Source organism: Halichoeres trimaculatus, unplaced genomic scaffold, assembly GCF_033239565.1.
Source record: "Halichoeres trimaculatus isolate MK-OKI-2021-1 unplaced genomic scaffold, fHalTri1.1 fHalTri1_scaffold_15, whole genome shotgun sequence".
In the NCBI taxonomy this organism is placed as follows: Eukaryota; Metazoa; Chordata; class Actinopteri; order Labriformes; family Labridae; genus Halichoeres; species Halichoeres trimaculatus.
The window spans coordinates 21,475,599-21,502,092 of record NW_027437193.1 but is presented as its reverse complement, the minus strand read 5'-3'; the positions used below and the strand labels follow the sequence as shown (position 1 = coordinate 21,502,092).

General features: G+C 40.1%; 1 protein-coding gene across 1 annotated transcript; it reads right to left on the bottom strand.

Annotated features, from left to right (window-relative positions):
• Positions 1 to 1,805: 1,805 nt before the first annotated feature.
• Positions 1,806 to 26,104, bottom strand: LOC141804361 (leucine-rich repeat-containing protein 52-like). The gene is made up of 2 exons (XM_074688745.1): positions 25,080 to 26,104; positions 1,806 to 11,153 (listed from the first exon to the last, which is right to left on the bottom strand). Exons 1-2 carry the CDS (start codon positions 25,732 to 25,734, stop codon positions 10,825 to 10,827), a joined length of 984 nt encoding a protein of 327 aa, XP_074544846.1. The 5' UTR covers positions 25,735 to 26,104; the 3' UTR covers positions 1,806 to 10,824.
• Between the last annotated feature and the right edge of the window lie 390 nt (positions 26,105 to 26,494).

Genomic DNA, 26,494 nt, shown 5'->3' with positions numbered 1-26,494 from the left:
TTGGATTTCTGTTCCTAGGTCAAAGATGTATTAATATTCATGTGACACATGAGACAGATGTAGAATATCAGGTAGACAAAGGTAAACACAAGATGGAGGAATCAGAGCAGGGTAATGTAGCTCAGTAATCTGAGAAATAAGCTAAATTGTTTCCTTGTTGAATAAACAATTAAAAAAAAACTCTCACATACTTTAACTGTATTTGTAGCAGCATCCGCCTAGCTTAGCTTAGCTTAGCGTAGAACAGCTAGAAAAGGTTGCGAACAGCCTGATTCTTTCCTTTGTAACAAGAAACCTCTAACCTCGAAGTCACACTAATAAAAGTCAGATCTGTTCAACAACTGAGATTTAAAACTACAGCTCTGTGATTAATGTGGTAAACAATGACCTTACTAGAACCTTCAAGAGTCCCCGCTCATTGCTAAAAACAAACTTTAAGACTGGACACTGTCTGGAGCAAAACTCCCCAAAGAAAAATTATTACAATAAAGCCTGTGTTTTTAATCAAAAGATTATCAATCATATCTGTGAATATTAGGCAAGAGCTAGCAGCACGTTTGCTTAGCTTCACCAGGAGACAGTAAATTAAGTGTTGAAAGCTAGCCCACACCTGTCTAAAGGTGATCCAATCTGCTTATACATACCTTAACACGTTAATTTGACAGAAAATCAAAGTGCTGAAATCATATTTTGGAAAAAAAAAAAAAAAAAAAAAACAGCCCAGAGTGGACATGCATCCATGTGCTTTATGTCCACTTCAATGTAAAAAATTGAGCCATTCATAAAAATAACTGCAATAAAACCTTAGCTGCATATACACATGATGTGTATGCTATGCTAAGTTAAGCCTTTTGATGTGTAACACATCAAAAGGCTTAACTTAGCATAGCAGCATGCAGCATAACTAGTTGTACTAGACACATGCCCACTGAAGTTTTTGTGCTATTAGTTGTCTTTTGTCGTTGAGCTCAGCATAGTTCAAAGATATCTACATGGAGCAAACAGCTAGCCTTTCTCTGTCCACAGGATTTTTAGCCAAAGCTAGCTAAACTGAAGGTCTGTATTCAACACATAACTCTCTGTATCTTATTTTTTTAGGTGAAAACTGAACAACAATAAATGCTATCTTCTCTAAGCATCAGAGTTAATACGAAACAACAGCTCATCTCAGTATTGTTTAGAATACCAAAAAAAAAGTAAAGTAGCCTATCTTTAGGTTGAGTTCTGGCTCAAGGAAGTCATCACTACCATCCATGGAATAGCTGATAAGGAACCTCTCGTAGTTGTAACAGTTGGTTTTAATGTTTTGCTAATGGGATTAATTAAAAAAAAACTTGAATAATTGAGCTTAAGAGATGCTAGTTAACACATTTCTTCCTTTTGAAGTTAACCAATCAAGGAGGAGATACAGCTTTAGTGGAATTCAGTATGTGATTAAAGATCTGGACATTCTTATCAACCTGTATTTCGTTAATTCATCGCGGCTAAAGCTTTATTTGTACAGGGATTAGTTTCACCTGGGAACCTCTGATAATTTATAATAATTGCAGAGAACCTCTGTGTTTTAATTCCATCCATAATTTATAAAGTTATAATTCCAGTGCATTTATCCTCTGATAATACTGATCCAGAACAAACAGTAAGCTGAAAAAAAGTGTGATCAAAAGAGAAAAACATCATTGAAATTATAAACAGTCATTGATAAAACAGTGAAATTTAATAAATATCATGTGATTTTAATGCAAAAATGTATAAAATGAAATAATCTAATACAGGGTGTCTTTATTTTTAACTTGAGCAAACTTTTATCAATACCATTAACTGTTTCCAATGCCATAATCATTTTTCTATTATACATGTTTTCTAATGCCAGTGTTTCCTTTTTCAGTCACAGGATATATTTTTTAATGCCAAATTTTATATTCAATGCCAAACATTAAAGTCATCGTTTTGGCGTCATAAGAATACAGATGTCCAAAGGAGAGCTGTCAGATGCAGAAATAGGATTAATAAGAAAAATATCTTTGGACAAGATAAATATAGCTCGAGAAAGATAGAGTGACGTACTGGAGATAAGAGCACAGAGCGAGTGAATGAAATAGTTCAAAAATACCCCAGACCAATTTGCAGCTCCCCTGTCTCATTTTGAAATATCATTGTACTGCTTTTGAGTTGGAGCTTAGTCTGAGTAAGCATGTTGTTATCTCACTTCTGCAGCCATCTCCAATGGATTATCATAATTGTGAACCAGTCTGGGCCCTGAGAAAACACCAGCACACAATGCAGCCCATTTCCAGCTGAGATTGTGTATGCATGTGCTGCTTCTCTTATGTTTTTGCAATCTGTTAAATGCCTGTGAGCTAACAAGACCTTAGTGTAGACAATGACGCTGACATACATTTGAACTTGGATGGTAATTAGACACCAGCTTAACCTCAAAATACCCAGAAACTAAAAGTAAGAAGGGAGGCGATGGAAAGAGCACCAAGAGGTCAGACAAGACCGAGCAAATAAAAATAAAAAAACACTTCTCCAGGCAGGACTGTGACGCACAAAACGACACACCAGCTCCTCTCAAATGACCTTTTATTGCTGGGGAAGGATACAGAGTTGTCAGGCCCCTGAGCCTGTGTGCAGACATGTAACAGCAGTAGGATCAACCTCCTCTCTGCCATGCGAAGGCAGGGGCTCCCTCTTACCCATCAATCGATTGCCACATTCGAAGAGGAGGGCTGAGTCTCAATATTGAGTTCAATAGAAAACATACAGTATGCAGTATAGGATCAAACACAATTTTGATTTGGTTAGGTTGAAATAAATCCAGGCAGACAAACAGTTTCAGAAACTGAAAAAAGGAAAAAAGTCATTCTCAGCCTGGAATGAAAACCAGACACTTGTATTTCTCTTCTTCTTCTTTGTGCTTTAGTATGGTCGAAAAAGTAACAAAATGACAATAATTCAGACAAAAAAAGTAGAAAGCTCATTCAAAACCTTGTATATGTGTACAGTTGTAAGCTTTGATATATTTTTGACTTAATATAAGTTGCAGCATTGTTTTCTACCTTAGCACTGGTTCAGCAGTATGGGCGGCTGGATTTGGCTGTGTCATTTTTCTGCTGTCATCCATATGTGGCAGTGATTAATGATGTAATTTTGATGAAATAACTGAAAACAGGCCCCCAGTTCCCAAGCAGCAGCACTCTGGAAAGATATTCTCATTTCTAACTTTGTGTAAGTCGTCCCACTGCGCCATGACCAAAGGATTTTCTTCCTGTTTAGTGTGTGTTTGCTTATGAGTGAGGGTGTTTGTAAGTAGATGTGTCAGGGGGCTATTACGGTTGGTTAGAGCCGCTCTTACTTGATGTCACATCTACCATCTGCAGGCATTTTGCTGTGGCCAGTTAGCCTTCAGCTCAGTGGGTGCACACAATGGTGCAAAGAACACGAGTTCTAACACCAGAGGCTGAGAACAAGCCCGCGGGAGCCTCTGCGTACATACATCACCGTGTGAGATGCATTTCCTCATCTATCCGCTGACCTGACTTTGAGTCACAGCTGTGCTATTGATGTGACCACAGCTAGCTGAGTGCATCTCTGTCCTGAGGCACATCATGACAACTACACCTCGGCCTCACTGATGATTGTTTGGATACATAAAGAAAACATCCTTTCCTCAGCACAGTGAAATCTGTCGGTGCCTATGGAGTCGACCTAAAGGTACAGTGGGTGGAAATGAGCTTATCTGCAGTCTTGTTCAGAGTTACATGAGGACACAGTTGACATTTGGTACTTTTATGCCTCTACACTTAAAACCTCAGCTGATGGCCCATTAGCATAGCTTAGCATAAGGACTAGATGCAGATTAGACCAGCCATAAAATCATATAAAATAAGTTTTTGCCTTTTAATTCAGAATACAAGGTAAAGGATTTAATGATGTGTAATTTAAATGACATCAATTTTCTATCTATGAATTAGCAGACAGAAGTCAGGAGCCTGTAAGCTTAGCTAGGCAGCGCATGAAGCTGATTAGTCCAGCTCTGCCTCACATAAAATGAGCTTTTGATGTGATTTAAAAAATATGTCTCTTTATATCTTTAAAGAGGAGGAAAAGCCTTTTTAAAGAGCAGGAAACAGGGTGAGAGTGTGGCATGACATGCAGGAAAGGGACCACAGGTTGGATGAGAACACTTCAGGGCTTATCTCATTGGGGCATGATCCAACGGCTAGGCTATAAGTGCACCCTAAAGTTGTTTTTCTGTCTCTTTTCAATATCAATAAATAAATAAATAAGAATAAAAAAATAAAGTTATACATGGATATATTGAACAGGGACAGAAATTTAAACTTGCTATTTGCCAAATTCTGATAAATTTTTTCGTTTAATAATAAATCAGAGAGGTCTGTGCACTATGTGGTGTATTTATGTTTTTGTGATCAAAACTAGGCTCCGTTTCTGAAACAGACTTTTGAAGCAAATCGTCTGGCGTCACCATATTGGAAGTGGTGTGGGCCTTGAGTCTTCGCACTAGCAGCTACAGGGCGCCCGTCAGTCACGTGAGCTGAGCTGTACCTTTGAGTGGGTGAACTTGCAATTTTCATATACTTTAAACTGCTGAGTTAGAAGAAAATTTCACCCCCATACAGTGTGAAGATAGCGACATTAGCGATTCAGACGGGAGAAGTTTTTTATCTGTTCTTCCGGAGCCAGCCTCGAGCGGTCACACAAGAAACAGCAACTTTTAGCTCTTCTGCATTGTCTCATATTTTTAGACCTGAGGTTGGTACTTGTTCTTTACCTGTGTGGCCACAGCTTCTGCTTTACAGCTGGCTGCCAGTCAGGCTAATGCTCTTATAATGTGAATGTGAACACAATGTGAGCGCCAACTATAGCACCAGTGGCCATTCAAACACTTTCTGCTAAATGAGACCTGAGCTCCCCTGCTGACACCATTTTTGCTGCAATCAAGACGTTAATGGAGCTGTTTGACAAGAGGGACAACTATGACTTCTTTCAATGGCCTTGCAATTGCTGGATACTTATTTTCTTCCAAGATGACGCATGTGCTCTCTGTATAGGTGCACTCTCTCCTTCTGTTCTGTGTGACAGATGCTCACACGCTGCTAAATACCACTTTCCTCACATTCCTCCTGAATATGCTCTTTGTTTGAAAGGCTTTGTAGAAGTCTCTGCTGATGTTTATTAAGTGCTGCTATCTGTGATAACTTTCCATGTTAGTCTTGATTGTTTTGATGCACAAAGTAATTAATGAAGCTTCTTTCTCACAGCTTGGCCGCTGTGAATACAGATCACAGGTGAATAAGAAGTAAAACTGGGATGTTTTTGTACAAAGGCTGCTACTGATGGAGGGAGTGAACAGAGGAGACCCACAGTAATAATATTCAGTGATCAGGGTTTATGAAACTAGGAAATGGAAAAAAAGTAAATGCTCAACTTGAGGTAACAGTTCGTTATTCTGAGAAATACGGCAATGTTTCATTTTTTCTTTTTCTTTTTGAAACACAACCTTTGTTTTTAGAGATTACAGGCGAGATGAAATGTCCTGTTCATTAGAGAGCTTAGGGATTCTGTTATGCATACTTTTCCACTTGAACAGAGCGAGGCGTTGAGATTCCCCCTCTCCCTGGTCGTTATGCTAAGCAGAGCTAACAACTGGCCGCTGAATATTAAAGACTGACACTAAGAACTTCATCAATCTGCTCATCTTTGTTTAGTGAAGAAAACTTAGGGAGACACATTTCCAAATATAACTCCTCGGCATATTTGATCCTGTTGATTCGATGATGTGGGAAGATGCTGCTCTGGTTTGAGTCAGTAGCACAGCATCAGCAAGAGAAGAGCTCTCCTTTTAAGCTTTTATACAGCACATTATTCTCAGAGGTTATACGTGTTGGAGTCGGTGATGGATGGAGAACTGATGCTTTTTTCTCTGTGTGTCAGAGTACATGCATACATGTGCCTCTAAATATGGCCTGAGTTTGCAGTGTGGGGGTGTAAAAAGTGCATAATATTGAATTTCAGCTCATCCACTTAGTATGTTATTGAAGCTCGGGGTATTCAGCTTCTGTAAAGTACCTCCAAGTGCCCACATGGAGCACAAAAACTGTCAATACTGAAGGTTTTCAGAGCCCGATGTTTGCTTTGTGAGCTGTGCACTAGAATAGCAAGTACATGAATATTAAAAAAAGAAAAACATGTGGGTATTTCTCATCACTTGGTCTGTGTCACTGTGCTGCCATGAAGGGAAACAACACGCTGGCCTGATTCCAAGCCGCACCCTCACCCTTGCCTGTGGCATCACATGGTTAATCAGTGCACTTAGCACAGTGTAAAAGCACTATGTTTGTGGTTCATGTAAATGAGAGAGCATTTCACAGACCCCAATAGACATGCAGATTATGCGATATACTGAAGAACCTCATGCAAGTATTGTAACAAAAGCAATGAAAGCAAACAATAGTCAAATGTCCAGAGGGATCTCTGCTTTAGAGGCGACTCACAGGTACAGTACTCGGGTCACATTTTTGGCATCCAGTGATGTATGCCAGGCCAGTCAGTATTTAGGTTATTAGATCAGGCCCCTTAAAAGATGAGGGAGGGCAAGAAAACACAAAGATTCAGTCCTGAGGGTCTGATATCGGTGGTGAAAAGACATAAACGCTGCAACTTCTTTTTCTTCAATGATTCATGGTAACTCAAAATAGAAAATGTGCAGGGCAAACATGTTGACTTTCTGTTGCAAGGAGAGCAAAGGTATGACTAATAGCATTAATAATGCATGAGAAGCCATGGCCCTGAAACCTAACACTGGAATGGGAATTCAGTCATCATTAACATCAGTAATTACACCTCTGTCTCTTTTGTGATGTAAATGATACTGTCTGAAGAAGGCTGATTATCATCAAACTACCTTTACAGAGTTGTTATTCTGCATGGTTTATATTTCTATAATGATTCTGTCTATTCTTCAGTTAGAATAATAACTTTGTGTTTCTTGTTAGTTTTGGACTGATACCAACAATATACATACGCGAGTGCCAGTAAATGTGTGAAGAAAGGATTATCAGTAGTGCTGCAGAGCACATAAAAGAGAAACAACACATTGTTTGGAGTCAGAGTGCAGAGAGCTGTTCCAACATGCTAGAAATTTTATCACAATAACATTTGGTACCACAACTTTTCTCACCTCCTGTAAGCGTAAAATGTATCTGCAGCTGAACAGTACAGTGATTTATAATTAAAATCCAAACATATCATTGAAATTGATAATATAAAACATGAAACACCTCTCTGGTTTGTGTTTCCTTGTAAATCGTGACAGTGTGATTCTTGAGCCAACACACTGACCTGAAACTGGAGCAGCTAAATGGAATCCAACCCACTGTTCACCAACTTCTCAACACCGGTGATGTCAAAACTTCCTCTGTGAAAAAGCTGCATCTTGTCTTAGTGACACACTTTTCAAGAAATGACTACGAATTTTTCTGTGACCCTTGAAATAAACATAGTGGAACAATTTTTAACAGCTGGTCCTAACACTGATTTTCCTCTGGTCCTCTCATGTCCCTCAGATTTGGTTCAGACATGGTTATTTGTACAGGTTTGGTATACACACAAAGTTAACGTGTTGAAGCAGCTTTCATATAATTTCCCTCACCTTCAAGCACATAACAGTCAATGCCAATGGAGTGGTGCAGCGAGAAGATTATATCTGTACTAGGACATAGAAAACATTTAAAAAAGTAATAGTTTATTTTACACAGTAGCTCTCTTATTGCTTTAAATCGTTGAAACAAGAGACGTTTAAAGTCAAATTCACTCATTCCAAAGGAGAAATCAAACGTGAAACTCACTAAGAAGAAGTAGGAGCATTTTAATAAATAGTTTCAAATGGTTCTGTAGGATTCATGTATGTGTCTATTTTTATTTGTCGATCAAGGCTTGTCCACACCACATAAGGCTTTTTGGTGCATCAATAGTGCATGCAGAAACAGAAAGGACACTGCACTCAAACCCAACAACGACAGGATGAAGTAGAAATTAATTATCACACTCTCCTGTTCACTCGTCATCCTGCGGGGCCTGCTGCCAAAACAGTCCTCAGCAGCCGGCTCTCAACTTCATAAATAGATCTCCAGCACAAAAACCCTGGACTGCAATTTGTCTCTGGGCTAATAGATGAGGGAGCTTAGCATACAGCTGCACATCCACGCTCAGGTGTGCATGCATGTGCACACTTAACTCGTCTACATGGACATGCATCCTATTCTCTACACTTTTCCCATCAGCTGAATTACCTCCACACTTCAGATTTAACTGTGCTTGATGCCACTTTAGAGGTCCACTGGATACAGAAACATCACTTTTAAAGAAGGGAATAGAAATAACTTGTTTTGTGAACTAATAGCATCTACCTCTCTCTGTACTTCCTTGTTAATATTACTTGACTTTAAAGCAGTACAGCCTTGGGTCTAAGTCTGTGAGTCATCTCTTCATCTCTTATTTTAGTTAAACACCTGATTGGTCACAACCTAATGGGCAATCCTGTCCACTGGCAACACTTTATCATTTCCATTTCATTAAGTGCAGAAGCTTGGTCTGTGGCCCGGAGCTTCAAAATATGAAAATCTACATAATACCTTTGCATCACTTCGACGCTTACAGTGTAAAGTCATGGCTTAGCAACATCTAGTTAAATTGTTACAACAAAGGCTGTCAATTACAGTTTTATATCCTGTTACTTTTGGATGTGTAGCAGTCGTCTACATATGTAAAAGGTAAGATGTAGCAGTTTGGTATATTCTGGGCACAAAAACAAATTGACTGCGCCATTTATTGATACTAACGTAAGTTTTTTCTACATAACATGAACAATTTGGTACAATTATTAACTACCACACATAATTAAGGTAGGCTGTGTTAATGGCAGATGTGCCTTAATAGACAGTCACATTTTTGAAAGAAATAAAAAGCTATAAAGATTTTTCACAGGAAATGGGTTATTTTGAATGTATGTCTACAGTAATATTTGGATGCTCTGGGCCGCTGACCAAGCTTCTGCATTAGTTTAAAGGTCCCATATTGTGCAAAATCACTTCATTAAGTCTTTTAGTGAAATTTGTGGGTCTTTGGCTTTCCTCCCTGCCCACAAATGTGACATTTAATGACAAAACCTGTATTAGTAGTGCTTGTGAATGTAAAATCCTGACCTAAAACGAGCTGTTTGAATTTTGGGGATTTGCCGACGTCAGCAATTCCCTTTTTCTGACCAATCAGGAGCAAGTCTGACCTGATTGGTCCACCGCGCAGATACCCCCAAACCCCTTCCCCGTCCACTCCCCTCCCTGCGGCTGGAGAGAAATTTCTCCAGCCGCAGGGAGGAGAATGCCAAAGTTGAAAAGCCATCACTGCTTTGTTTTTGGCTGTAAACAGCCACATAATTCCATGCACAAGCTTCCCATCTCGAAAGAAGACAAGACTAAGTGGCTAGAGTTCATTTATCAAGGAAATGTGCCAGCTGCACTCAGTAAAACTGTGCATGTGTGTGCTAGGTACTTCATGGCTGACTGCTTTTCCAACTTTGGACAGTACAACAGAGGGCTAGTGAATAGACTGGTCCTGAATCCAGGTGCATTACAAACCATACACCAACAAACCTCAGACCCTGGAAATGTGAGTATTTTAAATGCTGTGTGCTGTGGAGCAGATGTAAGAGCTTTTCCTCAGTGTCCCCCCTGTGTCTGTGTTAGCTTCAGGATGCTAACTTTAGCTGCGGTTAGCCTGTTGTTTTAGCCCGTAATGTTACGGTAAACACTGTGCACTCTGAGCTTGTGGCGCTCTTAATGACGCTGAAGCGGTGGCTCATTTACATATGAAGGTCACGCCCACTAAATCAGAGCGTTCTGAACAGAGGGGCTATGAGAGCCTGGAAACAATGCTCCTGTGCTTGATTTATTGGCTTTTTGGACCAAAACATGTTACTACCATTGCATGAAGACATCAATGATCCATATTAAACTGCAGAAAAGGAGCAGAATATGGGACCTTTAAAATTATAGTTTGACATTTTCTGAAGTATCCTGTCGTCATCAGATAAACAACTACGATCATATCTGTCAGTTCAATTAATAAGTAAAGCTTAGCTTAGCTTAGCTCAGCACACCACTCTGCAAACAGGGGGTGTCTGTTTTTTTTGCAGTAAATTTTATATCAATACTATAAAACTCACAAAGAGATATTTCATATGTGGACTTAGTAAATAAACTTAAACAATTAATCTACAGTTTGGTGTTTTATTGGGGGTTAGTTGGGGGGCTGTACTTTCCTCTGGATGCAACCCCACATTTAACAGACAGACAACTGAGTGGTATTAACTTAATAAATGGACCCTGTGAATCACTGCATGTTGTCATATTATGTTGCTAACCATAAACTGTTATAATCAGATTGCCACTATAAACAGCTCAGCTGGGCTTCTTTTTCACTCTTTAGGACCTCATCCCTGTGAGATTTGACCGAAATAGAAACCATGAAGCACGTGTGATAAATCTGCCTACATGATCAGTGAGACCAAAGAGCTGAGGACCTTGACGATGGCAGCCTGAGTGTGTTTGAGCTCACCTTAAAGCACATTTTAAATCAGAGGAATGACATGCCTCATCTCTGCTGAATCCTTCCCCTTCAGTGTTGAGCCTGTTAAACAGACTCAGTGTGACAGGAGTGTGATTAGACTTCACAGACAGTCCTGGAAGTTGACAGGAGGCACTGTAGGAATCCATGGCGTGCAGAGGATGAATAAATCTTTCAAACAGTATGTGACGTTTTCAAATTCCCGTTTCCATGGTCACTCCTGACACGCGAGCTGCGACCTGACTCAATGGTTTCCTCCTCATCGTCCGCGTCCAGCTGTTCGTCTTTCTTCTTGATGTAGCGCTCATAGAGCACCATAATGACGCCCATCACCCAGGCCGACACCGTGCCAGCAGCAAAGATGACAAAGCCGATGACAACAAAGAAAAGATAGTCCCAGGAGCCCAGAGTCTGGTGACATAACGTCCGTAGCTGGATGCCAACCTCACCCAGACGCCGGCCTTGCATGTCGGCGGGTGTGCCGCACACCGTCTGGCCCTCATCTGTCACATGGAAACACAGAGAAGGAATAATGAGGTTACAGAGGACAATTAAACACAACATGTGAACATGTTTGTTCAGAAACTGTGATGGGAGGCTGAACATGTAAACAAACTAAAACAATGCTATCCCCTCAATCTTCCTATCCTCAAATCTAGATCTGTGGTGTGGCCCGACTAATTAAGTCAGAGACTGATCAACAGGCACAGTCCAAAATGTCATTAAGAGTGGCACAGGTAGGCTGCTAGGCCAGGTGCTGGTGCTAACTCAAACTCACTTTCCTGCCTCAAAATTAACAAAAATGTGTAGATCAAGTGGCCAATGCTTTTTAAAGATAGCCTGAAATGACCTCCTCCTCTAGAACTGATCCAGGGGCAGCATCTGGTGTTGAGAAATGATGTGAACGTGCAAAACACTGAAGTTCCTTGAGTGTCCACTTGAGGTTGGCCGCAAAAGTGAGTCAATCGCTGCTTAGTATCCTATATACCTTGACCACCCACTTTATTAAGCACACCTGTTCAACTGCTCGTTAACGCAAATTTCTAATCAGCCAATCACATGGCAGCAACTAAATGCATTTAGGCATGTAGATATGGTCGAGGTGATCTGCTGCAGTTCAAACCGAGCATCAGAATGGGGAAGAAAAGTGATTTAAGTGACTTTGAACGTGGCATGGTTGTTGGTGCCAGACGGGCTGGTCTGAGTATTTCAGAAACTGCTGATCTACTGGGATTTTAACCAACAACCATCTCTAGGGTTTACAGAGAATGGTCCCAGAAAGAGAAAATATCCAGTGAGCAGCAGTTCTGTGGGCCAAAATGCCTTGTTGATGCCAGAGGTCAGAGGAGAATGGACAGACTGGTTGGAGCTGATAGAAAGGCAACAGTAACTCAAATAACCACTGGTTACAACCAAGGTCTGCAGAAGAGCATCTCTGAACACACAACACGTCCAACCTTGAGGCAGATGGGCTACAGCACCAGAAGACCACACCGGGTGACCCTCCTGTCAGCTAAGAACAGGAAACTGAGGCTACAATTCACACAGCAACACCAAAACTGGACAATAGAAGATTGGAAAAACGTTGCCTGGTCTGATGAGTCTGGATTTCCGCTCCACATTCAGATGGTAGGGTCAGAATTTGGCATCAACAACATGAAAGCATGGATCCATCCTGCCTTGTATCAACGGTTTAGGCTGCTGCTGCTGGTGTAATGGTGTGGGGGATATTTTCTTGGCACACTTTGGGCCCCTTAGTACCAACTGAGCATGGTTTAAAGCCCACAGCCTACCTGAGTATTGTTGCTGACCATGTCCATCCCTTTATGAGCACAGTGTACCCATCTTCTGATGGCTACTTCCAGCAGGATAACGCTCCATGTCATAAAGCTGGAATCATCTCAGACTGGTTTCTTCAACATGACAATGAGTTCACTGTACTCAAATGTCCTCCACAGTCCCCAGATCTCAATCCAATAGAGCACCTTTGGGATGTGGTGGAATGGGAGATTCTCATCATGGATGTTCAGCCGACAAATCTGCAGCAACTGTGTGATGCTATCATGTCAATATGGACCAAACTCTCTGAGGAATGGTTCCAGTACCTTGATGAATCTATGCCACCAAGGATCAAGGCAGTTCTGAAGGCAAAAGGGGGTCCAACCTGTTACTAGCAGGGCATACCTAAAAAAGTGGCCTGTGAGTGTACCTTTTTACTGAGCTTAAGCCATAGTGGAAAAACATGGTTGTGAACATTTCATACTCGTGTGTTGATGTGCTCCAATCAGTGAAACTGGCGTTGAAAGGCAGTGATTTCAATGACAGACCTGTTTCTGCTTGCATGTCTACAGGGAACAGTGACTACTCTGAGCATCTTGTTTAATTGAAGCTGATTGATTTTGCTGTATTTATTATAGTTACAAAGGGAGAGGAGAAATTTTAAAAAGAGACATTTGATGACGTACAGTGGGAGACAAAAAGTGTGAATGTAGGATTTGCGATGTTGTCTCATCACAGTTCAATCACAGGACTTGTGGTCTGTGCTGTTTCAATGCATGGTCACATTTTTGATTACGCATGTTGCACCACACGTTTAGGCTTCTGGGTTACAAAAGGTCTACGTGGACCGATGGCAAGGGCTAAGGTGTGTATTCAATGAAGAAGTAAAGACCAGGCTTCGCAGCCAAGCCTGGTCAAGCCAGACAAAATTGCCATTTTTACAACAGAGTTATGCATATTCACAGTAAACACATCTGAGATTAAACAAACAGCTGTGGAAATATAAAAGCTGTGGAAGTAATTTTGTTCTTTTTGATTTTAGCTTAGGGTTGTGCGCAATAATTACAGGCTATTTGGCTGACAGGTGGGTGTTCTGTACATCCTCTTTCATTTTGCAAAGCCCTGCCTGCACTTGAGACAAAGCAGCTATTCCCCAAGGTTTAAAAAATTAAAGCCAACCATACAATCACAGTAGAACAAACACTGTTTGATAGAGCTTTTCACCTTCGACAGAAATATCAGAGATCAAAATGTAACAATGAAAAAAAAAAGTGTTTTTCACTCATAATCTATACCTGCAATTTTCACATATCAACTGGACATTCTAAACAATCGTAACATTTCAATCCAATGACACAGCATCAGCTTGTCAGCTGACCCCCACCTCTTAAAACTCTGGACGGAATCATTAACACACCATTAAAGTGAAAAGGCAAAAATCACTTGAACTTTAACGAAGCATACTGTTTCAGCATAGAGTCAAAAGAGCTTATAAAACATGTTTCCAGGGCTGTCAAGATGCATTTAGCGCCTGATCTGCTTCAAGTTACTTTATTCACAAACAGCAAACAGATGCACAGCCTTGGCATTTCATCATCACATGATTTAAAGGATCCTTTTGATGTCTGAGAGCCATAAAAAAGTGGCTTAGCCTCTGGAAAATATTTTACATAAGCTATTAAACAGAGCAGCCTGTTTAATATTTCAAGCACATTACTTTTGTACATTTTTAAATTGCTGCAAACCGAGCTGAAGATATCGTAATATATTCAGGTTCACAGGCTCACAGACAGAAAACTGCTCTTGCATAACGATGTTCTGTGTTTGTGATGCTGCAGTCTGCAGAGCTTTCGGAGCTTCCTCTGTACTACAGTTTTAAGTTGATGTAGCATTAAATAACATTACAAAAAAGAGAAATCCTGGATGAATTATTCAAAATCTTTTCTCCCCCACAGGATTAGAGAGTGACTCGTGCCTTTGTGTCTGCCTGAAACCAGATAATAAGGGTTTTTTTCGTCACCAAGCGAGGGGATATGACTACAACTAAGACCTGACTGAAATCCTCAAATCCTAATGAAAATGTAGAGTCCCTTCCTTTTCTTGGAAATACAGTGGATGGATACATTTTTAAAGGCCTATCAGTCAACATTAAATACGCCACATGACGGCTGTTGAGCTCTGCAGAAGCTGACAAGAAAGGCTTTTTCACGAAGTGATCCTAAAGCCCGGCTGAGTCTTTCAGTGCTGTGAGCAGAAACACAACAACAGTGTTACCTTCTCTATACTGCCAGTGTTTAATTGGTGTCTGTATTCTCAAAGATTTCATGCTGGGGGGATTCCCACAGGGAGAGATCAAAAGGTTTGAAGTTTCTGCAGGCAGCAGTTTCTGTAACCCTGCAACACGCCTCAGAATATACAGTCTCACTTTGCTGGTGTATCCTGTAGTGGAACCAAAGTGTGCAAGTGTGTGCTCCTAATGAAGGTAGTGTGTGTGTGTGGAGAAAGGCTGTTTTGATTCCCAGAAACCCATTAGACACCTTGGGGAAGGTGGAGGATCACACAGAGCTTCTGTGGTGGCGTTTGTTATATTACATCATAAAAATCTCACATGAATAATTTACAAATATTGCTACAGTGTTTTTTAATTAGTCTTGCACATGGGGTATTTGGCTTTAACTCACCTTCTTAATGTTAATGATGCAGAGTTCTGGCATTAACACACTCATATTGCACAAAAACTCATTTAAATTAGTAGAAGATGGTCATGGTGATGAAAAATTTGGAATACCATCACGTCCACTTTTTTGGTGGTGGATCAGGCAATTTGGGTATATTTTGCAAAAGCAGTTGGTATCTCCCAACCTTGATCAAAAAATGAATTTTGCTCTATTTAAGTGCTCATTTGAAGGTCAGTGTGTCACTGGTGACATTATTGTGTGGCAAATGTTGGTCAGGGTGTATCACCTGTGTGGCTGGATTTGATGTTCTCATAGTGTTCTGATAATATTTATGTTTTTGCAGTGTTTCAGTACAGCAAGTCAAGCCCAAAACCTGTTCCGTAGCTGGAGAATTTAACACAGGTAGAGGTTTACCTCCTTGTTTTTACTTCCAGACTTCATCAAAATTTCCCACATTGCAAAGTGTAATAGGTATCCTAGGTTACTGCATGGAGGTGAGCACTGACCACAGTTACGGCATAATGAGAGGAGCTAGCACCACCACTACCATAATGATACTCTGTTTCTTTTGTATTTGCAGAGCTATAATTGTTAAACTTCTCTTAAAATCTTATTCCCTTATAAAATAATAAATACATGCTAATATGACCAAAAAGAAAAAAAAAATACTTGACTAAGTATTGCCATTGTTGGTGCTCTAGTTTATTAATTTTCCATCAATGCATTAGCATGCTCTAAGCTAACTTTTTCAACTTTTATGTATAACTTTCAACAATATTTTACTTGTTGCTGCTATTATTTTTTTTTGCCAATCAAACACTCAAGCCCTACTTAAACCAACTGCTTAACTCTTAAATCATGGCTTTATATTTTAACTGTATATGTTTTGCTTTTTTTGCTAACCAGTAAAAACAACAAGGGCCATTAGCTTGTCTTCGCTGCTTTGGCTAGTTCACCTGTTCAATTCAAGGTAATCATCATCTTTAAAAAAAAAAAAAGTCAAAATACTTCTCTCAGCAGCTATAACCACAGACTGTTATTAATTAGGCTTAATGATGGCTAAATGACAGCTGTTTATTAGCACTGGTGATGTTTCTGTGTGAGCATCATTAGATTAAGGTTGCTTATCATTATTCATCATCATTAGATTAGGTTGCTAGGCGCTGCCCTGTTGGCTGTGGCTGCCTTTTGCAGCAGCTCTCTCTTCTTTGTATGTTTCTTGTTATTTTTTCGTCTCTTTTTCGTAATCTTTGTATTCGGAGTGGATCATTCCTTTTTATGGCTCATTTCTTGGTCATGGACACCAAACTTTTTGTGGCTTCAGTGATATTTTTACTACTTTTTCTCCTGTGTTTGTCTGGAGATCCTACATGTAACCATGGCTGCATTGTTTACATGTAAACTCAGCTGTTAGCAGCCTGTAGCATGTCAATGCTAACTGGTGTAAGGCCTGATGTCTTCCCACAAGGTGAGGAGAAGGAGGTGAGGACGACGTGCTGGTTCTCAGGTGAAAGCCAAGAAGTGACGACATGGACCTGTCCTTCCATCCATCGTTATTTGGAACGTAAGATCTATCTCAAACAAGATGGACGAGCTAGCTGTGCTAACCCAGCAACAGAGGGAATACCAGAAGGCAGAGTAGCATCATGCTATTCACAGATATGGCTAAAGGAGCTAACATCAGACACCAACGCCACATTGGAAGAGCTTCAGCTGCTGTGAGCAGACAGGATTCAGGAGACAGAGACTGAACAGACTGCTGAAGAAGCTCAGTCCTGGACCCTGTGGAGGTGGAGGCTGGCTGAACTGGACAATGATAGACAAGCTGTCATCATCTATTTTCTTATGGACCTTTTTTGCACTTTCTATACACTTTCTTACTTTTGTTTTCTAAATTGCTGCAGTGACCTCAATTTCGTTGTATATGTTACAATGACAATAATGACTATTCTATTCTATTCTATTCTTCTGATATTTGGACTGTTTATCTTTCTTAGTATCATACAGTTTTAGCTAATCATTTGAAAGGTTTCTTTAGCTAACTATAAGTATTGGTTATTCATAGCTTACTTTAACGTATGGTTTTGTGTTATGTATTGTTTAAGCTAACATCTCAATTACAGCCAGTTAATCACTTTGGTCCATTACCATCTTGCTAGACAGATGAGTTCATTGAATGGTGAACTGGGCTGCTCAGTTTTTAGCTCATGAACAGCCGTTTACTGCCCAAGGAATGATCTGCAGTTTCTCTTCCCTTTGTCTTTCAGTGGTGGGTCAAAAGTTAGCCCTGATTGCTTTTTAGACATGTTCATTCAATCAATTGCACAACAGCTCTTCCCAATTTTTCGATTTTTGTTTTTAAGTTGAGACGGTATTCAAGCCAATGCTGCCACTCATCTCCCGCTTTTTGCTACACAGGGGGCGTAACCCCAGTGACTTCTGCTTGCTTTGGTATCACATGCATACCCTCATATGGGTTGTTTGTGAGCAATGTTTCAGGTTTCAATTAACACCTGGGTATGACAGTGTTTTCTGGCAAACCTTTTTATTAATCAATGCGATATGTCAATAATAAATAAACAATAAACTAAAACAGCAGTTGATAAGGTTATGCTATCAGTTAGATAAAGAAAATGATTTTCTAACAACACTTTACTCCATTTTGACTGTTTTAACATTTTGTTGTTAAACCAATTTTTTTTGTTAATTTTAGCTCAATAATACTCTGTGATGCATCATTTTAGTTAACTATTCACCCTGTTTTCACATCTCCCTCAGATAATCATCTCAAATATCTGTCCTCTCCTTTGAACCGTCATATTTTTGCTCACCATTTCAACTTCTGTGCTAGCCTGCAAACTTCTGTCCATGCAGCCTCAGTAGCAACAAATAAAGGTGTTATGACTGACTCAGGCTGGTGGGAGGTGTGATTTGATAGAGGTTGAGAGGGATCATACTGCAGCTTTCAATCACATAACTTGACAAATTAATTTCAGAGCATGACAGAAATGTGAGTTTGCCTCGTATTTTGTTCACTCAGTGAACAAATCTCTCCGTTCTTATCCTCAGAGAAGCTCCTCTGCGCCAGATAGATCTGAAAACGAGCGTGCAGCTGAAGAACACGAGGACCGTCAGCTTCTCTCGGCTACATCCAGCACAAAGAATTCAAAGCGTACTCTGATCCCCTCAAAGGCTGCTGCTCTGCACTGTTCACACAATATGCTGTTACATTTCCCGCTATAACAAACAAAACCATCCATGCATACACATGCATACACACACGCACACTCCCTCCCAACATGCTCAACACCCTCCATGAGACTTAACTTTCCCATCCTCTATCTCTGTCCTTGCAGAGCCTGGACGTGTGTATGCGTGTGCGTGTGAGTGTGTGCACGTGTAAAATGTGTTTAAGCCTGACAGCCAGGGAGGAAACCCTTCTGGCATCACCCCCATCCCCCTCCTCCCCCTCCCCAGGGGACTTGCATCAAAGATGAGGGCTTTCCCTCCCTCTTTCCCCCATCTACACTCTGCTCTATTTCTAGACGTTCTCCTTATATAACAGCTGAGGGAGAGTGCTAATCTAGCCAGGAAGGCGAGACAGAGGAGAATCTGTTGGTTCCTTCCTGAAGCTTTTCTCTCTCCCTCTGTTTTTATTCCTTGCCCACTCGCTTGCTATTGATGCGTTTCCTAAACTGAGGAGACAAGCGAAGCCATGTTGCATGAACCAGGTGAGACCCAGACGCGAGATAACAAGGCATCAGAGACAGAGCTTGCAGCCGAAAGCACAGTCATCTGTGAAATGTTGTCATCTGTTCCTCCACTGCAAGCACTAACATTATGCTAAGGCATGTTCAATTAGGGCATGTAAAGCAGTTATGAAGAGATAGTTATATGTACAAAGTTTAAATACCTTGATGTAATAATGGATCAAGAGCTTTTTGTGGGAAATGTGTAAAAACACAACCATACATTTTGGCTAATTGAGGAAGAATTAGAGAACTGTCTCCATCTGGAAGGTATTTATGCTTAACGGGATCTTTTTTGTTTAGTTTCTAATGTTCAGGGGAAAGCTGTGGCACAGTGCTTTAAAACTCAGTATCAAAAATCAGCAGTCAATATCACCACTTGGGGGGACTTGAGGAGCATCATGTTCTTAGTTTAAAGAATTTGAGATTATTCTTCAATTTGTATCTCATGAGGTTTAAAAAGGCTCAACCTAACCTCTGTTATGCTACTTCGTTATCTTTTGCCAGGAGGAGTCTTAAAAACCATAAGACTATCTCTATTAAAAGATAACTCCTCATCATTTTGTTACACTATCCTGAGGAGATGGCTTTTTGTGAGCTTCATTTCTATCTGCAGCTTCAAAGCCAGACTGAAAAATCTGCTGAAATATGAACTTAAAGTGTTTTACATATTTGACAACCATATCTGTGTGTGAGTATGTGTGAGTTCAATGCCACAGTGTATTAAATGTCTTATTTTCAAAGTGTATGTTTCTATTGCTGCCTGCTTAAAGACTGCTGATGAAAATCAGCTGTGAGTTGACTGGTTGAATACATTGGATTGTAACATTTATGATTGAAAACATACACGCTCCTTTTCTTAAATTGAATAAATGCATTATTAAGTAAAGAGACAGTAAAATTGTCAGTTCTGCCTATTCACACAGCAGCTATTATCCTTTGAAGTCATCATCAGGGTAGTTAGCGCAAATTCTGTTTTTATGTATCACAAAGTGAAACCACATTTTAAAATTTCCTTTTTTTAAAAGAAAGTAAAAATGTAGAGGTACATGAGGAAGAGACACTATTTCATGAGATAAAAATCCCACTTGTGGACTGTTTCACAGATCCACTTCATCACTAACATTGATATTTTATATAACTACCAATTTTTGAAGTCCAGGGATGCTAAGGTGTTGCCCAGGATATTGCTTGTGAATTAAGGTCAAAGACACAAAAACTGTACCAAGATCAATATGAATCCGAAAACGTATCCACCAGAGCCTAAATGTTAACTACCAGCAATTAAACCACTTCTTTGCTAACTTTGCAGTTAAAAGTTTTTAGATGTGTTGTTTTCACCCTGAAACTTGGAACTTTTGATTTCTACTGTCCACTAAATGCTAGCAGTTTGTCAGACTTCACATTGAAATGATTTACAACCTGAATGCAGCAGAGCAGAATTATAAGATCTGACCACAAGGGTTTCTGACGAATCTTGATGCTCCATTCTGACTGGTCCGAACTCCATGACAACCCCTTGATGCTAGTTATTAACTTTACAAGCATAAGCCACGCCAGAGGCTCACAGATCACACATCATGTAAAAATTAAAATGTCGGAAACAGACTGTGTAACAAATAGATGACCAAACATGACGTCCCTGTTTCTGAAAACAAGTTTTGAAGCAAGTCATCAGTAGGGGACATATTGGAAGTGGATTGAGCTTTTAACCTCCATATGAACAACTATAGGACTCCTGAGTTGTGCCCCTGATTGGGCAGACTTGTGTTCTAAACATATGATATGTGATGTAATATTTAAAGATTTTTGGCATGCTAATACAAGCAGACTAAATAAATTAATAATTATTACTATTTATTTTTATACCGTATCCCAGGGGTGGCCAACCTGCGGCTCGTGAGCCACATGTGGCTCTTAGCCTCTTGATGTGTGGCTCTTCGATTCATTCATTCATATCTATCTATCTATCTATCTATCTATCTATCTATCTATCTATCTATCTATCTATCTATCTATATCTATATCTATATCTATATATATATATATATATATATATATATATATATATATATATATATATATATATATATATATATATATATACACATATATACATATATATATACACATATATACATATATATACATATATATATATTATTTTAATGTTGGGATTAGTATTGATAAATACTTTATGTCATCTAGATAGATAGATATAACTTTGTCTCAAGTACAAATTCAAACACACTTACAAACACAACAAATCTGGCTTTGAAAACTGGAAATGTATTGATTTTCATTTTATGTCATTTAGCTGATGTATGGGACAAAGTTTGTTTGTTAAAGCTTGTGTGTAATGTGGCTCTTTGTTGTAGTACCACTGTAATTTTTGTGGCTCTTGGTCTCTGACTGGTTGGCCACCCCAGCCGTATCCTATAAGCCTAGCAAGAGCAGGTGGGATCAGCTTTACATATATATATATATATATATATATATATATATATATATATATATATATATATATATATATATATATATATATATATATTTTTATATATATATATATATATATATATATATATATATATATATATATATATATATATATATATATATATATATATATATATATATATATATATATATATATATGCCCATGTGTTTGTTTCTTTGGTTAGTAAAAGATCTCAAACAGGCTGTGACAAGACCCCAATGTGAAGCAGGCTGCTGTGCCTACATGGATAATTTTTTTTTTGATAACAGCAGAATGTTAAGATAGAGTGATGTATTTCCTGTGCTGTCTGTTTTAAAGCGATGGACAGACTGTGTGTACACATAACAGAGGTAGAGTGTGAGTGTATCTGTGTGTCCGCCTTCTCCCTTGTTGGCAGCTGTCACTTGAAGAGGCTCCTCTCCAAATTAAACTACACAAAGCATCAGAAAAATAGGACAGCTCTTGCAGGACTTGTTATGGATTTGGCCTAAGCTGCACAGGGACCACGGTTTACTATAACATGTGTGCGTGAGCATGCATGTATATATGTGTGTGTATGTGGGGGAGAGAGGAGCAAGGGATGCCTTTTTCAGGAAGTGTGGCGGGTGTATTATAGCTATGGTGTTGGAGTTATGACTGGCTTCTTGCTCAGTAAGACTCCCTATAAATAGCAGCTGCCCTTTTGCATAGTGACACATCCACTCTGGAGCATGTGCCTAATAACTCAAAGTAAGGAAGATTGCTGAATATGAGACACATTCATCAGTCTGACACTGATAAAACAAAAAGAGGGGATCAATATTTGATGTGGTGCAACTCTGATCCATTTATCGTGTCTGCAGCGCAGTATTCCAAAGGCTGGATTAAATAGCGACTGATCAGTCATCCTAAAAAAAAAATAACATTCTCTTTTTGCTCCAAAACTGCAAAATGAGCTGAACTGATGAACACGTTTGAGTGAAGACAAATCAAACAGCTCCAGATCTGCCTCGGATCCTCTTACACCCTCTTTGTTATTTGATAGCCCGTGTGCTGTCTAGCTGCACCACTGTCACCTGCATCTCAGCCTGCTGAAAGCTGAGAGACAGCCTGAACTTTGCAGACTTCACAGAGCTGCATGGTGGTAAACATACAGCAACATGTTTTTCACCACGCTCTATTTGTTGGCTCGCATCACTGCACAGCGTGAGATGATGGCGTGGTTTTATCAGCTGTGTAGACATGACGGGGCATTTTCAAGCACCATGATGTGCAGAACTCCAACAGCTCTGCATGTGCTGGAAAAGATGTAATCACGGAGTCATTCCCTGCTCAAAGGCACACTGCCCTGAAGGCTCCAGTGGCTCTGTGTTAACTAGTTCATGCTAATTTAATGAAAAGATATAAAAGACTATACATCAGTATTAACAATAAGTGACACGTTGAAGCCCTTGAGGTGGTTTATGATGTAATCGTCATGGCCTGTCTTGGAAAGAGCCCCATGAGAAAATCTGTGAGATCTTTATTGTTTTAGTTTAATCTTATTTGTTTCATTTCCAGGAAGTGTTTCATCAAATTACCAAGTGAAAGTAATGAAGGTGAATCGACGCCTAGCGGCTGATTTTTGTCAGATTGAACAGACCCAGGAGGGATTGTTTCATAACCTAGCAACCCTAGAAAATGGTTTGATTGGATTAGATTAGATCAAACAGAAAGTGCAGCGCAGTTTAAAATTTAACCTGAGGTACAAATTTCAGTGAGCTGCAGTGTGTGGGCGTATTATCAGCCATGACAAAAATAATCTTTACAATTGACAAACTTTTTCCCCCTTAAATGTTCATTATCTTAATTAAGCACCCAGCTGTGTTAAATGCTTGATTCTGATTGGTCAAAACTCAACAACAGTCATCAATTCTAAATAGCAAGAGTGAGAACAAGATCAAACACATCATGTCAAATGAATCCACAGAAAGGAGTTTTGACTGTAACAGCATCCGAATAAAACATCTTCTTTTTTTTTTTAATTTGGAGAGTACAAAAACTTTAGAGTTGTGATTATGGCTAACCAGTCTGTAAGAAAAAACAGTTGTGGAAAAAAGCACAGACACTGGCCAAAGACACAAGATCACTAAAGGAGCTGAGTGAAAGGTGTTAACAAACAGACAAAAGCCACCACAAACCACAACATGGTTTGTGTAAACCATTGCTGCGGAAGCGCTACCAACCATAAAATTTGGGGGTCTGTTTTTTTTTTCTTTCTGTGGCTGCAGAACCAAAAGTCCATAAAATCATCTTTACATTAAATTTAATATTTTCAAACTTAATATTGTTGTGTCTTGAGTTGCCTGGGTAAAAATAAGAGGGAAAATGTGACCACTGTGCATAGTGAGTAGATGGTTATGTGTGGAATCAAAACAGGATGAGACAAAGCCTCCTTGCTTAGTCCCATCCTTTTGGGATTGTTAACAGATTTCACATTTGAAAAGAGATGGCCAGAGGTTTGAGCTGAAACCAGCATCACTCTTAAACCATGTAAATACAATCACTGACTGAACACAACTACTATTGGTCAACCAGAGAATGCTGTCAGCTGAGAATGTACCTGTTGTCTTAAATACCGTATTTTTGCACAGAACACTATTTAAACATGTTATTTTCTTGATTGTTTACTGGACTTGAACAGTTTTGTGGTCGCATGACACAAAAACAGAAAGGTTCAGTAACTCTCTGGTGGTTTGTCTAAAACCTTCAAACAAGGGTTATTTCACAGGCTTGACTGCATCCAGATAAGGTCCTTCAAACCACTGGACCTTGAATTTTACATGCACTTCTGTAATAATATGTTGCAACTGTACACAGTGCAAAAGATAAACACACAAGAGCCCATTAAAAGCAGCTTGTAACGTATTATATAGTAAATATGAGTCTTAATATAATTTTTTGTTTGTGGGCAAGATGCCATCTTCTAGCAAAGGGCAATTTATGATTGACTAAAATGTGCTTGTAATCAGCTGAATTTTCTGCCTGCAAATTACCAATATTACTAACTTTATGTTGGCCCCAGGGCTATTGGGGTCTTTTTTTTTACCTGTTTTTTTTTGTTGTTGTTGTTGTTGTTGTTGTTGTTGTTCTTTAAATGTAATTTAAATTTATGAACACAACTTTAAACCACTTGTGTTGTTTCACAAATACCATTATCAGTATCAACAGGCCTAAATGATGGATAATACGTCAAGTATGTCAGTCCAATGCCATGTATAACGCACTCCTAAAAATAAGCACCTTTCCTTGTCAAGTATCCTGTGCCAATAACAAACAATGTTGAGTGCAATGTTAACCAAATCTGCAAAATATCAATCAACTTTTTGTACTGTTCATTGTACAATACTGCAGTGAGCGATATTCAGCTGACTTCAGTTGAATCTGAAGTTAGAAAGGTTAAATGTTTTGAAAATGATATCTACATGCCCAATTGAGAGAATATAGCATGAAAACATTGGTCACAAAAGAAGTACAAAAAAATCATCATCTCTATTTCTTGTATGAAGGAGGCTAATATCTTCTATGGGACACAGGCAGCGGCCAACAAAAGGTCAAAAGTTTACATAAGCCAGCATTATCTAATAATTAATCACTGGGACACAGCAGTTCTTGTATTTGATTGGCTCCCTGAAGCCTACTTCAATCTAATGAGAAGCACCAGTAAAGGTCATACTGTGATGGCATTAGATTAAAAGAGATTAAAACCTTGGAACTTGAAGCCCTCCAGGTGGACCCACAGGCACAGATCCTCGTTGTCGCACTCGCAGCTCCACGGGTTCCCACTGAGCCCCACGGAGCGCAGGGCGGGCAGCGCGATAAGGGACGTAATGTTGAGGACCGTCAGGTTGTTCCGACCCACATCCAGCACCTGCAGGGCCGTGTTTTCCGCAAAGGCGTCCGGATGAATCTCCGACAGTCCTGGGTTGTCCGTCATCCTCAGCATCACCAGACTCGTTAAGGGTCCAAACGTCCTGTCCTCGATCCGGGTCAAAGTGTTAAAAGACAGGTCCAGGTAGGCCAACTTCCGTAGATTCCCAAACGTGGACTCTGATATCTCGGTCAGTGAGTTGTTGCTGCAGTCCAGATACACCAGATCGGAGAGGTAGTTGAGCGCAAGCGGTGGCAGCTCCACGATGCGGTTGTTCGAGATGATAAGCTGCCGCGTGGCCAGCGGCAAGTTTACCGGGAAGGTGGTCAGGTGCTGCCCCGCGCATTGAACCACCAGCTGGTCATCACACACGCATCTGTCCGGGCAGCCCGTGGAGAGCACCGGGGATGTCTTCACGTGCGTGGCGAGGGTAAAAAGGAGCAGAACTATGAGCCGCAAGGGTTGCGCGCTGGGCTGCGGGGCAAGACGCATGACACCGCCGAGGGCTTCATCCACCCCGTTCGCAGAGAGTCATGTTCAGTCACATTCTTCATTGAGACATTCCCACCAAGATGTTTGCCCCAGAAATGTCCACAGAGGTCAAACCCAGCGCTCGCCCGTGGCAACCTCTCGCGCGTAATGTCTCAGTTCATCCTGTCGTTGGGTCTGGATCCGGCGCGCATCCACTCTCTTTTTCCTTACCTCCAGATGTCTTCATACTGTTAACAGACTCCCTTTATTGTGTGAAATACTTGCAAATAACGCGGCCACTTACGCCTTGTGAACGCTGATGTTGAATATCTCATGCTGCGTTGCTTGCGATGATCACGGTCAGTAACATGCTTCCCATCGTCTCGCTCTGTGAAACTGAATCCAAATTAACGGAGCGGGGCGCGCTGAACTGCTCAGCGGGTGGGGGTGGGGGTGGGGTGTGTGATTTGAGTGAACTCATGCTTAGAAGCGCTGGAGCGAGAGAGGGAGAGCTCTGGGTAGCGGAGGGAAGCTTATTATATGTAAAGGTTAGCAAAGTGTAATCCATGCATCAACACACGCCTCAGGTGTTTGTGTGGGAGCGTGTGTGAAAATGTGTGTCTGTGTATGTAGCCTTTAACAGAGTCACGTGTTTACCTACATCTGCACTGCCATAGTGTCTCAAAATAAACCTGTTATTTGTTATTCACATGGGAAGTCCACAGACACCATAAATGTAACTTTACTCCTCTTCAGTAATCACTGCGTTCATGTTGCCCCG